Genomic DNA, 17,335 nt, shown 5'->3' with positions numbered 1-17,335 from the left:
GATAAAATTTGGGCCTAGGATCATGAAACTTTATTGGGATGTTGATCATGACCAGTAGATGACCCCTATTGATTTTGAGGTCAAAGGTCAAGGTCACAGTGATCAGGAACAGTTAAACCATTTCCAGATCAGGAACAGTTAAACCATTTCCAGATTAGAACTTCAGAATGATTGGGCATAAGATGACGAAACTTAATAGTGAGGTTGATCATGACCGACAGATGACCCCTATTAATTGTGAGGTCAGCAGGTCAAGATCAAGGTCATGTTGACCCAGAACAGTAGAACAGTGCACAGTGACCAAATCATTTCTGTTCCTTGTGCAAGTACTGAATGCATCAAGAGGGGTGGGGGCATTTCGTGTTCTACGAGCTCTTGTTACTTTTGCAGTCATTACTTTTACATCACTATCTATCAGCCATTACAGTTTCAGCCATTAATGTTACAGCAAACACTGGCAACCATTGCAGTCAGAGTTGCTGTTGCACCCATTAGTGTGGCGGCAATTATGGTTGCAGTCATTTCTGTTTGTTATTACTGTTGCAGTCATTACTGCTACGAGTTTACTTACTAGAATGATAAATCACTTTTCAAAGTTATAAATGAGGTTTGAGACCAGTTTCAAAATGTAACACTGCTGTAGGTCAATTTCAAAATTTCCAAATGCTAAAACAGCCACAATCATAGGACGTATATCGAGACTGGTATTCAAACTCCGATAAAACCTTGGACCAAGTACTCATAAATTATTTTGCATAATAACATTATGTTTTACATATTATACTGAAATTTCATGTAAATTCAGTTTCTTTGTTGCAAGTTACCAGTTTAGCCTTGAAGGCAATAATACTGGTATGTCTAAAAACTACAAGAACAAACAGTTTTTGAGGATTCTGATAATATGGGTATTAAATATCTTAACCAAAATTTATTTGAGATTATATCTCGAGGGATCATTTAAAATAAAAGAGCGAAAAGAGTTTGTCTTTCTTAAGTTTCTTCATTTTATGTTGCTAAAAGGTAGTATGATTTAAAATGCTTAAAGCAAACGTTTACAGTTCACCATTTGTGCATAAGGTGACAAATTTACTTCAAGCTGAACTTTTACAGTTATTATCCCGTCTTGAAGGCAGTTGTATTTTTCAGTGAAAGTATCATATCTATGACCAGTACCATACCAGATCAACTTTCACAGGAATGGCAGATTTCACTATGATAGCTGATTTCAATTATGCTTCTACAGCAGTGACTAATTTGCAAAATGGCCAATTCTACAATAACGGCTGATATCAGTATTATGCTACAACCTCAGTGTCTGCCTGTACTGCTGCTATGATTTCTGCAATGATGAAATCAGTTTTGCAATGGTTTTATAAACAATATAGCTAAAACGTGACTACCATTGTGGAATAGTCTAGTGTGTTAACAATTATACATCGGCAAGTGTTGTGTGTAAAATCTACTGTCATAGAAACAGCTACCTTTGTGGCATCTGCAATCTGTTTTATACCTTACATATTGCCCTAAAAGCAAAACCAAGCACAAATGGTTTACAAGTGTTTTATCTTTTTTAGAATTCTGAATAACTAATATACAGCTTAGACATATTTAATTAGACCAAGTTAGATCTTTTCTACTTTTTAGCTCACCAGAGCACGAAATGCTCAAGGTGAGCTATTGTGACCGGTCATTGTCCGGCGTCCGTTGTTGTGCGTCGTCCCTCGTGCATCAACATTTGCCTTGTTGACAATCTAGAGGCCACAGTGAAACTTTGTCAGAAATTTGTCTCGATGATATCTAGGTAAAGTTCGAAACTGGGTCATGTGAGGTCAAAACCTAGGTCAGTAGACCAGATCAAAGAAAAATATTGTTTACACTAGAGGCTACATTTATGACCCTATATTCGTGAAATTTGGTCAAAATGTTTATCTTGATGACCTCTAGGCTAAGTTTAAATCTGGGTTATGTGGGGTAAAAACTAGTTCACCCATTCAAATCAAAGGAAAAGTTTGTTAACACTCTAGAGACCACATCATAAGTTTGAAACTCATGAGAATTGGTCAGAATGTTTGTCTTGATGATTTCTGTGTCAATTTTGAATCTGGGTCATGTGGAGTCAAAAACTAAGTCACCTAGTCAAATTAAAGGAAAAGCTTGTTAACACTCTAGAGGCCATATTTATGACCCTATCTTCATGAAACTTGGTCAGAATGTTTATCTTGATGATCTGTAAGCCATGTTTGAATCTAGATCATTTGGAATCAGGAACAAGGTCACTAGGTCAGATCAAAGGAAAATTTTGTTAACACTCTAGAGACCACATTTTAAGTTTGAAACTCAAAAGATGTTTGTCTTGATGACCTCTAGGTCAAGTTTGAATCTGGATCATGTGGGGTAAAAAACTAGGTCGCCCGGTCAAATCAAACAAAACTATTTGTAGGTAATAGGGGCTGCATTTTTCAATGGATACTCATGAAATTTGATCAGAATGATCTTCTGATGAAGTCTAGGTCAGGTTCGAATATGGCTCATCTGTGGTCAGTAGGCCAGATCAAATACAAACCTTGTGTATGCAACAGGGGCTGTATTTTTCATCTGATGTGCATGAAACTTAGTCAGAATGTTTGGTACCATAAAAGCTCGGATGAGTTCATATGGGGTCAAAAACTAGGTCACCAGATCAAATCAAAGAAAAAGCTTGTTTCCATTCTAGGAGTCACATTTTTGATTCAATCTTCAAAAAACTTTGTCAGAATTTTTGGTATCATGAGCTCTTGTATGATTTTGACTCTGGGTCATGTAAGATAATGTAATGTTTATCTCTATGAAACTGGGTCATTTGTTATAATCAAAGGATAACTTGTTTATACTCTAGAGGCCACTCTTATGCTCCAATCTTCGCGAAACTTTGTCAGAATGTTTGTTTTCATAAAATCATAGGCGAGTTCTAATTTGGGTCTGTGGGTCAAAAACTAGGTCACTAGGTCAAATGAAAGCAAATGCCTGGTTTTGGTCCAATTTTAATGAACATTTGTCAGCATATTTGTCTCCTTGAAATTTTGGACGGGTTAAAACTTGTGTCCGGTTAAAAAACTAGGTTACTAGGCCAAATCGAAGAACAAAAAGCACTAGAGGCCAGATTTTCCTCCAATATTCATGCAACTTGGTCAGAATAGTTATCTCCTTGAAAACTCAGACGAGTTTGAAACTGGGTCATGTGTTGTCAAAAACTGGGTCACTAAATCAAACATGTTTGTTACGGTGTGTTACTCTGGTGAGCGACCTAGGGCCATCATGGCCCTCTTGTTTGTGAACTAATGTAGAAGGACAGCTTCAGAGAAGCACCCATTTACAGAGGCAGGTATTGTTCTTTCCCGTTAGATAGAATGTTTACTAAAATAAGCTCTACAAGTTAGAATAAAAACATTTCAATCACCCCGCTGCGTTTGCTCAAATGGGGATTGTGCTCTACCTGCTATTGAACTTCAGTCACACTTGAATTATGGAGCCATCCGAGGAAGCAATATAACCTGTCTGCTGCTGGTCTGTTTAAGTTGGAAAGTTAGCTAAGTAGCTGCTTAAGGCAAATTCCTGCTTAATACAGGTGGCTGCTAAAGCAGCCCACCTTGACCTTGTCAGATTGTTTGTTGTTTTGAAATCTAGGTCAAGATCTGAGGTCTGAGACTAGGTCTCTAGGTCAAATCTTAGAAAAACCTTGTTTACTCTCTGAAAGCAATATTTTGTACTTGATCATCATAAATCCTTGCCAGAATTCTCTATTAAATTTATGTCAAGTTGGTAATTTAGATGCCTTAAATCAAAGAATAGGCTACTAGTTTAAATCATAGAAAAACCTTAATAATACTATAGAGGTCGCATTTTCTATTTGATCGTCATGATACTCGGTCAGAATGTTTGTCTATTTAAAATCTAATTTTAATTGGTCATTTGGGTGAAAATCCATGTCACTTAGTCAAATCATTAAAAAGCGTGGTTAATGTTTAATGATTTCCCTGATTTTCATAAAACATGGTCATAATGTTTATCTCTATGAAATATATTAAAATGATACCACAGAAATATTTCTTTAGTGACCCAATACCAGATAATTCCATTTTGTCGAGAACAAGCCAACAGAGGTGGTAGTCTCGTTTTAGCTTACCTGGACTTTGCTTAGGGTGAGTATTAGTATCTATAGTTGGATGGTCCGTCGTCCATCATCCTGGGTCAACATGTTTACCTAAACATCTTCTTAGTTGAAATTACTGGTCAGATTTACACCAAACTCGGTCAGTAGCGTCATGACATAGAGCTCTGTCAAGTTTGTTCAAATGGTTCACCTTAGCCCCTATTAGGTGCTACAAGAGCCTAAAAATAGAAAAACCTTTCCACAACTTCTTTTCATATTGATTGATTAATCTTCATCAAACTTTGTCTGTAGCACCATTATAATGTCCTTTCCACAATTTGGAAAATGTAGAACCTGGTACCTTCAAAGGGCCTGTAGAGCTAGAAATACTGTTGAACAACTTCTTCTCATGACCCACATGATGGATCTTCATCAAACTTGGTTTGTAGCATCATAAGGGCCTCTACCAATAATGTTTAAATGGGAGCAGTCAGTCCTTTTTAGGGGCTGCCAGAGCTTAAAATATAAGAACATTTTAACAACTTCTTCTCATGAACAGATAGATCGATCTTGATCAAACTTTATTTATTTCATCATTATAAAGTCCTCAACAAATTTTAGTCAATCAGAGGGACTTAACTTTATTCAGGGGCTGCTAGAGCTAAAAGTAGCAATGCCTTTACACATTGTTTTCTCATGAACTGCTCGATGGATCTTGGTCTGTAGCATCATTAGGTTCTCTACCATTTTTTTTTAAATAGGAGCACTTGGTCGCTTTTATGGACCACCATAGCTAAAAAAAAAGAAATACCTTTAAGTGACTTCTTTTCATTAAGGACTGGATAGATCTTCATAAAACTTTTTGTGAAGCATCATTTTAAGATGTCCTGCCCATTTTATTCAAATGGGGACGATTGGCCGTATGAAACAACCGCTAGAGATAAACAGAAATCCATTTAAATGACATCTACTCACCAACCTCTTGCTGGCTCTTCGTTTAACTTGGTCTGCAGTGTCATTGTAAGGTCATCTCCCAAACATATTCAAATTGGGACACCTGGCCACTTTAAGGATCATCTTGAGCTAAAATTAGAAACTAAAACCTGTCAAGAACCGTTTAATGGATCGTTATGAAACTTGATCTGTAGCGTCATTGTAAGGTCCCCTCCCAAACTGGTTCAAATGGTTCTGTTTGGTCTATTTTCTGGAGCACCAGACCTAGAAATAGAAAAAAATCAAATAACATCTTGAAGTTTGTTCTAATGGTAACGCATTTTTGGCCCAACACAGCAAAATATAGAAGCAAACTTTAGAATAACTTTTATTTTAATGGCTTTTTAAAGGATGTTCACCAAACTTGTCAGAAACAGGGTTAGATGATCAAGGTCCTCTTCAGGTGAGCGATTTAGGCCAATTTGGGGCTCTTGTTCATATAAATAATTATGTATACAGTAGTTCCTATATGTATACAGTAGAAAGAGTAAAACTTCTTGTCAAAAAAACAGTCTCCCAATTTCAAAATAATTTCACATACATTTTCCACGCGTGACCCACTATCAAAATGTTTCACTCCGATGAGCAATCTAGGATCATCCTTACCCTATTATTATAGATTGCCTTTGCAGTACACGACGCAGTGCTGTATTTTCGTTGATTTAGGATGGAAACGTCAGCATGGTTGTCTTCTAATGGTATTGGTTATAAAATGGAAGGATAAACATAAATATTGCCTGTGATATAAGGATAGGCATGTCCTTTAGTTTAGGATCTTTTTACAGATTTTATTGACTATAATGCAAGTGTTGTCTCAGATTTGTTCCTTTTGATCTTCGAAGTAAGTGTAGTTGATATGGCTGTGAAGAACGTAAATTTGTAGAACAAGTAAATAGGCTGAGATTCAAATACCCGAAGTCAAAGGGACTGAGGCTTTTACTTTGAGTAAAATGCATGGTCAAGCTTCTATTAAAGGAATTTTCTTTACTAAGATGCATCGAGACATGATTACACAGAACATTAATGGACACTTTTACATATCTTAAACTTTAAAACAGTTTCATTTTTGAGCTGCAGAATGTAAGTGACAGTAAAGTGTATACATGCTGCCTGTTTGTGATCTCTTGATAAGTGCATGCATGCTAATGTTACTGGCCGATAAATTGGTTCCTGATTGGCAGAACTACAGCGTATTCAATTTTAAACATATGTCTGACCTTCTTAAAAAGTATCTTAAGACAATGTAAAGTTAAACGCACAGCATTACTATTACAGAATAGGAAGAGTCTTGGTTGTATCAGGTTGAAACCCGAGTGCACAAACCGGTTGTAGTGTTGTTAATTTGGGTATTAACAACCTTCCACCAACTGTAAAACAGATCTAGCAAACAGGTACACTTGTCCTTCTTAGAGTGACTTACTTTTACACTCAAAATATCTTATACTGGCGGTTCGTTAACGGGAGGGGAATAGACAACAATTTTTAGCTCAACAGTTTGAAGATTAGGGATAGCTGTTGTATTCACTGGTGCATCCGTGTCTGCATTAGGATTTTTTAGCTCACCTAAACCGAAGGTTCAGTGTGATGTATAACTATAGGTGGATGGTCTGATTTCCATCGTCTATCGTCCATCGTCTACAATTTACATCTTTTCCTTTGTAACTACCGGTTAGAATTAGATTAGATTTGGCCTTTAGCAAGGTCCTCTCACTAATTTTTCATATGATTCCACTTGACGGTCTTAGTGGCAGCTAGAGCTAAAATTAGAAATAAAATCCTTTAAAACAACTTCTTCACATGAACTGCTTGATTGACCTTCATCAGACTTGGTCTATAGCATCATTATAATGTCCTTTCCCAGTTCTTTTCAAATAAAGTCGCTTGTCCCCTTTTAGGGGTCACTAGAGCTGAAAAAGAATAACCTTAAAACAGCTTCATCACATGAGCCGCTTGATGAATCTTCATCAAACTTTGTCTGCAGAATCATTTAAATGTCCTCTATCAAATTCATTCAAATGGCAGCACTCGTGGTTCGGTTCGGTCCATTTTGTGGACTACTGAACCTAAAAAAATGGGAAAAAAAACTTGAAACAACTTTTTTTTATTAACAGCTTGATAGATCTCTATTAAACTAGGGCAGTAGCATTGTTTATGTGGTTCCTCTTTTAGAATATCTTGTTTTGTTTTCGGGCTTTTAGTCTAAATAAGTATAATAGCTACAGCATTCAAACTTAATATGATGACTAAGCATCATTTGAGGAGGATGCACATTGTTTTAAGGGTTAATAGGTCAAAGGTCAAGATCACTGTAACCGGGAGACTGAAAATGTTTACAGCTTTCCTTCAATAATTTAGTGCCACTAGAGAAAGATCCTAATTGATTTCAGGGTCAGTGGCTCAAGAATCATATTCACATGGACTTGACTTAATTTCTTGGAATTTTATTTCTTTTCCATGCTCTAAATCAGACAGTATAGTAGATTCGGCTTATAAAATTATGAAGTGACTTAGTACTACTTCAAGAAGATCCGTACTATTTATTGTTGACTCAGCGACTTTCAGGTCGAGGTTACAGGGATAACCCTCACCCCTGCACCATTTTTTTTTGCTGTCAGTTGAGTTCAGTTTCTTGGTATTTAGTTTCCTTTATTCACACCATGCACCTCCCACATACTCTACTGTGCGTCCCTGTAAGTCTTTTTAAAAATTACTTTCAGCATCCTTCTCCACCCAGCTCCCTCCCTGTCCATAATCTATTAGCTCATCTGAGTTTTTGAAAAAAAAAAGATGAGTTATTGTCATCACTTGATCGGCGTCTGTGTCAGCGTTGCCTGGTCAAGTTGTATGTTTAGGTCATCTTTTCTCCTAAACTATTAAAGCTATTGTATTAAAACTTGCAAAAGATAATAGGTAAGGGTAGATTTCTCGGAAGCACAGAGCACCAAAACCACAGCCCCAGAGCCACGCATTTGCAAAGTAGGCCCAGAACAAAAAGAAGCTGCAATGGAAAAATATCACAGACGGGTTGCTTCAAACATCTAACAAGTACATGTAAGTTTATGCCAAATATAGATGGAGGGGAAGGAAATGGTAAGGGTTAATATAGGGGGGGGGGGGGGGGGGGGTGGAGAGAAGGAATTTGAAGGGGAAAGTAGAACAAGGATGAATAAACAGAGGGAATGCAACGTTCCTTAATATCAGTCACACTACAACGTAAACAACAATAGCGAAGACACTCATGTACCAAAGATAAACACACAACCACATCCAACTAAATAACATAGAAAAACGAACAAGTAAGATACAAGAAAACAGTATGGCACCGTTTTAGACTCGTACAAAAGCACCCATACAAATAGGCAAAACAATCGTGTACCGTCTTAGGATTCCGGCAGCCAAAACAAAGGGTAGCCAAGAAAACTTACTCAAAGTAATGGGGGAGGGGATGCAAAAAGTAGCATAAATGCAAGGAAAAAGGAGACGGGCGGGCGAAAAACGCTTACAACAAACAAGAAAACATACACAACAGACAAAAAAAAAACAGTTGAAAATACGGGCCCCGCCTTTGAACGGTCAGTAACCTATATAAAGGAAACTGGGGGTTTAAACGCGTTTAGGGTATGTCAACCTCGCACTTACCCTATTTTCAACAAGTTAGACAACATAACGTAAATTAAATCCCCGCTGAGAAAGGCTCTAACATTAGTGCAAAAATAACAGATTAATAAAGTAAAACATCAAATGAAGGTAAATCTAAGATATAATTACACCAATGTACTCAATAACTTGTCTGAAGTCAGAGAAACAAGAGCCTAATTTTTAAGGGCACGACTAAGAAAACTGTAAGACAAAAATCAACTCCCTCCGTCCGTTGTATGTAGGATTTAGCAGAAAAGCATCATGGAGTCTTACACTTTATTAGTCATCGCACCATCAAATAAGAAAGCGTAGCAATTAACTGTAGAGGGGTCATTCACTAAACATGCACAGTGTTTCACGATTTTCGCATCGTATCCTCTTTTGATAAACCTATTAATCCATTTTTACAAATATTTGATTAAAATAAGGATTATGTTTAATTTTCCGAATTTTATAAACTACATCTCCATAGTATTCCGGTGTGTAAGTCCAAGTTTTAAAAGTGTTTTTAGGTTCGTATTGTATTTTTCTAACAGTTCCGACGATCTGTAGTAAAATTAACTGAACGCTTTCCGTAGCATATGATAACGGTAACCCTGTTGTAACAATTTCTTGGTGATATAAAGATTTCTGTCATTAAAATCATTTATCTTTGAGCAAGCTCTTGCAAAACGAATAAGTTGTGAAATATAGACACTGTATGATGTTGCTCGAGGGACATCTTCATCAAGATGGGGGAAGTTGACAATTTCAAAATTAAAATCATCCCTTTTATCATATATTTTCGTTTCTAGATTACTATTCACAATTGTTAAATTTAAATCCAAAAATGACGCTTCTAAATCTGAAGTATATGCCTTGTTAAAGGGAGATGTTCATTTCCCAGGGAAACACATTAGCACTCAGCATGTCAATAATTAATAGTCATCAGCAAATTGGATACTCAGTTAGTGGTCAGCCAGATATATTTATCTTGCATATTAATTACTATCACATGTGTTTTATGGTTTGGCTTGGTGTTATCAGTACTTTCTTTTTTCAAGATAAAAAAGAAATTGTGGAAATGATGCTTTTTGCTGCTGTAGTATTATTTTCTTTACAATGCCGTTCTCGCTATTAATTCTTTGAGGTCGTGTAGTCACGGTCAGTAAAATTTAATTCGTCAATAGTATATAGCTACTGAAACAAAATGCAAGCACCAAGTTGGTTATAGTTCAATTTATTATGGATGTATTTCATAAAAAAATAGCATGATGTAATCAATGATTATTTATATTAATTAACTATGAGGTTACTATATGTATACGCTGGTCAATATCAAATGTTATGTGCGTTGTCTGCAAATGTTCCGTATAAATTATACGATTTTTTAAGTCAAATTAAATTTCGTACTAGATCATAAGTCAACGCACACTTTTGAGGATGAGACGGGGCGGTTCAACCTTTGAATTGGAATCACGCCGACTGGTAGACATTTGATTCCGTGTCCATGTTAATAATGCAACATTATTTGGTATTCTTTTTTATAATATTATGACGGCACATTGTGTATCTTTATGTGAGTTCTTATGAATTTTATTTTAGAACAGATTTGCAATATAAAATCCTCACAGTATAATACATAGGATGAATTCAATACATTGTACACTCAAAGTGTACACCATGTAATGTGTTGGTATGAAACCTGGCCCGGGATTACAACATACTCGTCAAGTGCAACACTTGTTAACCATCAATATTTGACTCTGTACAGCAAGAATCATAACTCCATCTTGCTTTTTGCAAGAGTTATAGCCCTTTTTTGACTTACAAAATATCAGATTTCTTGGTTAAGTTTTATGTTTAGGTCACATTTTCTCCTAAACTATCAAAGCTATTGCTTGAAATTTTGCAACACTTGTCCACCGTCAATAATTGACTCTGTACAGTAAGAAACATAACTCCATCCTGCTTTTTGCCAGAATTATGGCCCCTTTACGACTTAGAAAATCAGATTTCTTGGTTAAATTTTGTGTTTATGTCAGCTTTTTCTCATAGACTATTAGAGCTATTGCTCTAAAACTTGCAACACTTGTTCACCATCAAAAGCTGACTCTTTACAGCAAGGATCAAAATTCAATCCTGCTGTTTGCAAGAATATTGGCCCCATTTGGACTTAGAAAATATCAGATTTCTTGGTTAAGTTTTGTGTTTATGTCAACTTTTCTCCGTAACGGTCAAATCTATTGCTTTAAAACATTAAGAAGTTATTCACCAATAAAAGCTGACTTTGCACAGCAAGTTACGTAACTCTACACTTCTTTTTGCAAGAATTATGGCCCCTTTTGGACTTAGAAAATCATGGGTAGGACAAAATTTCTACTATACAGAGACAAAAAATCAGATGAGCGTCTGCACCCGCAAGGCTGTGCTCTTGTTTTTACTTTCAGTTCAGTATTGTATCTTAGTATCTGCACATGTACCTCTTGATCGGCCACAATTTGCATAAAGAGATTAAAAGGTTTTGTCAAACATTATTCTAAAAGTATTTGATATAGAGCCATGAAGCTATATAGGAAAATGGTATTATTATTTTGACAGTAATGATTTCCCTAGAAATATTAAACTTCTTCAGTCTATTTCAGCAAGCTAAAGATAGTTCTCTATTTGGTCTTCTATTCATTGATGAAACGATGAAACTTTTATTTGCCTTCAAAGCTACATTTTATACCCTGAGTAAAAAACAATAAAAAAGTCATCTGAATATAATATCTTTTACAGAGCTTTATTTCAGACTTATACAAACGTTTATCATCTTGTCTACATACAGTACATATATCAATAATTATCAGTTAAAAACTTAACTGAAGACACCGCATATGCAGCAAACAAATACAGTCATGCAAAAAAACAACAACTAAGAACAAAAAAAACCAAAGAAAAAAAAAACAAACAACGCTCACATTCTAGACGTAATGAGGCTGGACAATTCATTGAATAAACTCTTGGCGATTCAGAAAAGTGTTTCTAAATGACACAGCTTCTTAAAAACTAATTTGAATCCTCAGTATCTTTGACATCTTGTTGTATATTTGTTGCAAAGTCAGATTCTACTCTTTTCAAAATACTCAACCTGAAGTTCTTGTTGTATTTTAAAATTATAATTGTATATTTATATTTTCAAATTGTTAATAAGGCTGCAAACAGGAAGTTCTTTTACGTTTTTACTAAATATAAAAAAAAACTTGGATTTAAAAACGCTTTTATGAATATCAGAGGGACTTTGTGGCCAGGTGATTAAGGTTACTGATTTCGAACCATTCAGCCCTCATCTCTGTGGGTTCATACCGTGCGCTGGTACGTATCATGTGAGAAAACCATCCAGCTGGCTGGTAGGAGCTCAGTGGTTCTACCCAGGAGTCTTTTCATGCCTGATGCCTGAGATAATACTTGGAGGGCACCTAAGGTTCCCCTCCATCAATAAAGCTTGCAACTCCAGCATCAAAAACTTGACAGCCACCGTATGACCTGAATTGTGTCAGTATGACCTAAAGATATCCAGTGGCCATATTTCGTGTAAATATTTATCTTTAGGTAATTACTTCAAATGTATAAAATCCTCATGAAGTGTTTTTAACCTTACTAAATATATAAATTAAATTTGCATATTAATCTAAATTCATAATTAAATGTCATGCAGTAACTATTGATTGTTAAAAAAACAGCCAGTTCTTTAGTAGTAGTACACATTTATACTGTGATTATCTATACATGTATACAGTTTGTACTATTTTAAACCTAATGAATAGTACTGTTAATACATATAAACTTGTTAATCTTATTTTAACATACACTATCAAAGTACTTGTTCTTGTTTTAAATTTGAAATTTCGATCTAAATACCTTTAAAATCCAACATAAGTTAGTAAGTGTCCATTTATTCTGTGATTCTAGTTATGATGTCAGCAGCAGTAAATGTATCTTACTCCAGCTCATAGACTGTTACAGTATTGCTGTTATAATGAGTTACAGCCAGTTTGTTCTGGTGAGGATCAAAGCAGACTGATGATGGGTATGGTTCTGTTTTCATGATGCCTAACCTTTTATTTAAATCCTCAATTATCTGGACAATATTTGATGATCCCCATCCACAGACCAGTATGTTTCCTCTCTTATTTGTACATACTCCCCGAGCCTGAACTAAAGCAGGATCAGAAATGTTGAAAGATAATTTCCCTGTGTGTCTAGAGTTATTACACCTGTATCAAAATCAACTACATACACACAGTCTCTGTTTGTACTCACTAATATGTCTAGTCGTACTAAAAATTTGTTTGCCTGATGTTTCATGTGTAATTTTATGTAACATGGTGCCACTTAAATCATGAATATAAACTGTTTTCTGTTGATCAGATATAAACATTTTCCCATCATTGAAGGCCAAACCAAAACAGAAATGATCCATTTTCAGCTTCTTTGTTGTTGCCATCTTGTCTCCTAGTGATACAAACTGTATGGTACTGTTGTTCAGACTTACTGCAGCTTCTTGTTTACTGGTTAGACATACAGCAATAGGTCCTTCCTCCAGAACTAGATGGTCTGTGATGGTATCTGTGGAAACATCCAGATGTTTCAACTTGTTATTATCAAAATCAGCAAGCAGAAAGGAGCCAGCCTCAGTAAAACAGAATCCATATATTCTACATGTATATTTGTCTTCTTTAAGCCTAATATTAATATTCCTGTGCTCTTTAACTTTGTATGCTGTTCTTCTTGACTTGTAAGTTGCTTTTGCTGTAGACACCTGTCCTAATGTCTTTAATTGTTTTAGATAATTTCTTATTTTTATCGTGTCAGAAAAACCTATTTTTAATTCTGTTTGTATTTTAGTGGAGCTTGTGGAACTTTTATCTGTAACAATTATTTTCTGAGCAGTTTTAATACATACAAATTCTTGGGCTTTATTTCCATTAGACTTTTGCAGCGCGGCAGCAGATTTTTCTAAGTCATTTATATGTTGCTCTGATTCTATTATCTCACGCTTTAGGTTTCTTTCCATACTATTAAGCTGTGCATCGACTTCCTTGATTGATTCAGTTTCAAGTTTCTTGAGCTCAGCCTCCAGTTCTTTTCTGTAGTTTGTGATAGAATCAGTTGCTTTCTGCTTTTGTTTCTTTAGCTCACTGAGGATTTGCTGTTTGGCTTTCTTTGTATCCTCAACATCCTTCTTTGCTGCAAGGAGTTGTTTCTTGGTTTGATCAGAAGCTGATTGTTTGTATAGATTGTCAACTTCGTCCGGAATGGGGTGTATATCTTGGCATGTTCTGAAATTAAGAAGGTGAATCACAGACCCTGTGAGCTAACATATACAGGCTTTTAACCAATTATATTCTTATATGACGGATTTCCTATATTTTTGAAGATATTTAATTTTTCTGCATTTTAGCCCACCTGAGCACGGAGAATAACCTATGTCCGTCGTGCGTTGTCAACAATTCAAATTTAAACACTCTATAGGTCAAAATTATAGCCTTATCTAAATCAAACTTTGTCAGAATGTTTGTCTAATTAAAATCTGTCACGTTTAATACTTATACTATAGCATTCATACCGGATCGGAAACTAAAACACTAGGGCAAATCATAGAAAAATAAAACTGTCATTGTAGAAGTCACATTTTTTTACAAGAATGTTTGTCTTTATGAAATCTAGGTCAATTGTAAACAGGATCATTCGCGTTAAAATGTCGGTTTCATATCATCGAAGAACATTTTTAACACTCTAGAGGCCACATTGTCTACCTGTTCTTCACTAAACTTGGCCAGAATCTAGGTCAAGTTTGATACTGGGTCTGGAATTAGAGATTAGGTCACTAGGTTAAATCTTCTTTACACTACAGAAACCATATTTTCTACCGTTATGACACCTATTTAATATATTTGTCTTTATGAAATGTATGTTTAGTTTTATACTGGAGCGTCCAGGGTCAAATATAGTTTCCTAGGAGACAAGTATTGGTAAAACGTTGTTAACAATTTAGGTGCCTCATTTTTACCTGACATACTTATTGATGTAACACACTTTGCATAAAACTGCTGTTATTGTCGTTTTCAAGGGGCGTATTAACAAGATTGCATGTTGTTAAAATCCTTAAATGCTGAAAGGTAAATACTATTCATAATGGCCCTTTTACCAATCGTTTTTACACATTTTATGCTAGAAGAACATTCATGCATGTTCGTTTTCTGCTGTAACAGGATTCTGTAGATGTTATAACACGAATAAAAATGTGCATTATCAATACATTATAACATAGTTGTTTACTGTTCGTTGATAAGTAAAATATTATGTAAATATTTTGAGAAGGTAGAAAGGGAAAGATATTTTTGCTCATATCGGAAGCAAACACTTTGCGAATTATAAGAGTATTTGACACAAAACAGTTTTTGCATTCATTTAATCAGACCATGGATATGTCAAATAATTAAAGACACAGTACTAGTTATTTGAATCTAAAGCTTATATAGTGGTATCAAACATTATCACAAAATAATATTGTAGGTTCTTGTTTAAGGAAATAAGAACAAACATATACTTTATGTCACTTACATAGTTCATTGTATGATTAAAAATACTCCCCTGGAAAATATTTCAATGTTGTTTCAAAACCAGATATGATATGTAGAAAAACTGTTATGAAATTAATGGTATGTGTGAAATAACGTATGATGGTCCATGAAAGCCTTAAATCTTATTCCGAATGAAGTACAGAGATATTGTACTTACTACTGACAAATGTAACATAATTAAGTTGCAAAGGTAACTTAACATTAAAAAATAATATTTTGGAAATTGGAAGTTTCTGTTAATTGTGTTAACATGGTAAATTTAAGGCAATGCACAGAACTGTTAAAAAGAGTCAAATTATATTTTAGAAATCATCATTTGTAACAGTGGTCAACAATGCCTATTTGAGCAATTTTAAATAGACAGTTCTTAACATTTGTTTTGAAAAAGATGTAACTTGTATTGTTTTCTTCTTGGTACTGTCTGGAGCACGCCCATAACTTGATCAATAGGGTTAGCATAATTCTGTGGATGGTGGGGTCATGAGTTTGATTCCGGAGCGAGGCGTATGTTTTTCTTGACAATTTGATAAAAGAAATTGTGTCTGACATAATTCGTCCTCCACCAATTATTCATGTGGAGCAGTTGACAGGCAGTTGTGAAGAATAGGTTAGTACTGGTACAGAATCAAGGAACATTAGTTTGACTGCCCACCATTACTAACCGAAATGTTGTTGAAAAAAAATCAGCGCTGAACCGAAAACTCACAAATAAAGAATTGTAATCTTTGATGACAATGTAAAAATATTTTCTCTTGATCGAACTTTATGTATGCAGGTTGATATTATGACCCAGGGAGATCAACAACTGATAAAGCATTTTAATTTACATATGTAATGGAAGTGCTATTGTTGTTTTCGGTGTTTTAACGCGTGTTAAAGTAAAGTCATTTAAAGTTCTTGTAAGTTAAATGATATGTCTTTCTCACATTTTAAAGGTTAAATGTTAGGCTAATAATTATTTCCGCGAAATTCATGACTCCACTAATATACTGTCAAATTAATTTTCCACAAACAATACTGGTTTTACAATATACAGCCTTTAAACGTAGTTAAATGTTAAAGTATTTACCTGTGATTTATAGCGACACAAGTGGCACAGACAACCTCATCATGGTTCTTACAGAACATGTCCAAAAGTTTGGATTTATGAATCCGGCATCTTTCTGTTGGGAAACATGGTAACTGCAAACCATATGTGCTGATATCTGCTTTTCTAACAATTTGTGTCCTTTCATTAGCGGAAAAGTTTTATGCGTGTCTGTACATGGTATACAGTAATAGTCCTGACATTCTACACAATATTTGTCAGCTTCTCGCCTTATATTTTTCTCAGCACACACACAACATTTGGTGTCTATTACTTCATCCGATGCAATGTCACTACCCTTAGCCGCCATTTTATCTATTATCATTCTACAATATTAAAGATTTATATGTTCTCATATATTTATATCCCACATTTTCATACTATCAGTTTAACATACTTTTCTATGAAAAGATATTGAAATTTGGTAAACCCAATAAAGCTCGAGCATAACTGTCTTTGTTCGAGTTGTGCAGGTATGTCTTTGTTGTATTCAAAAAGTTGGTCGATATGAAAGAAATTATCTTTGACAGGTTTAAAGTTTAAACATGCCCCATATAAATCAATTGTTGTATCAGTGACTGGAGTGTTTACATAATTTTTTATAATAGCAACTGATATTATAGATTTAAAATGATAAACTAGTATTGAGTAACTGTGTATGATATTAAGCCGTAGTACAGCTAAATTCCTTATATTTAATATTAAATGTCAATAGTGTGACTTACTTTTTGAGTATTTTCTAAACATTTTATTAGGTAAAAGTGTTTTATTTTAGATGAATTATATCTGAAATGCACAAAATCACTTCAAATTTTCTTTCTATGATAAATTTGGACAGAATTATGACGTTGTATTTAGCGCCAGGTGTGTGTTAGTTAT

The 17,335-nt window shown here is 34.9% G+C and overlaps 1 protein-coding gene across 1 annotated transcript; it reads right to left on the bottom strand.

Annotated features, from left to right (window-relative positions):
- Window positions 1-12,594: 12,594 nt before the first annotated feature.
- LOC128553690 (uncharacterized) lies at window positions 12,595-16,828 on the bottom strand. The gene is made up of 2 exons (XM_053534866.1): window positions 16,439-16,828; window positions 12,595-14,064 (listed from the first exon to the last, which is right to left on the bottom strand). Exons 1-2 carry the CDS (start codon window positions 16,495-16,497, stop codon window positions 13,011-13,013), a joined length of 1,113 nt encoding a protein of 370 aa, XP_053390841.1. The 5' UTR covers window positions 16,498-16,828; the 3' UTR covers window positions 12,595-13,010.
- Window positions 16,829-17,335: the final 507 nt, after the last annotated feature.

This window comes from Mercenaria mercenaria, unplaced genomic scaffold (assembly GCF_021730395.1).
Source record: "Mercenaria mercenaria strain notata unplaced genomic scaffold, MADL_Memer_1 contig_4202, whole genome shotgun sequence".
Lineage (NCBI taxonomy): Eukaryota > Metazoa > Mollusca > Bivalvia > Venerida > Veneridae > Mercenaria > Mercenaria mercenaria.
This window is presented reverse-complemented; position numbering and strand designations above follow the sequence as displayed.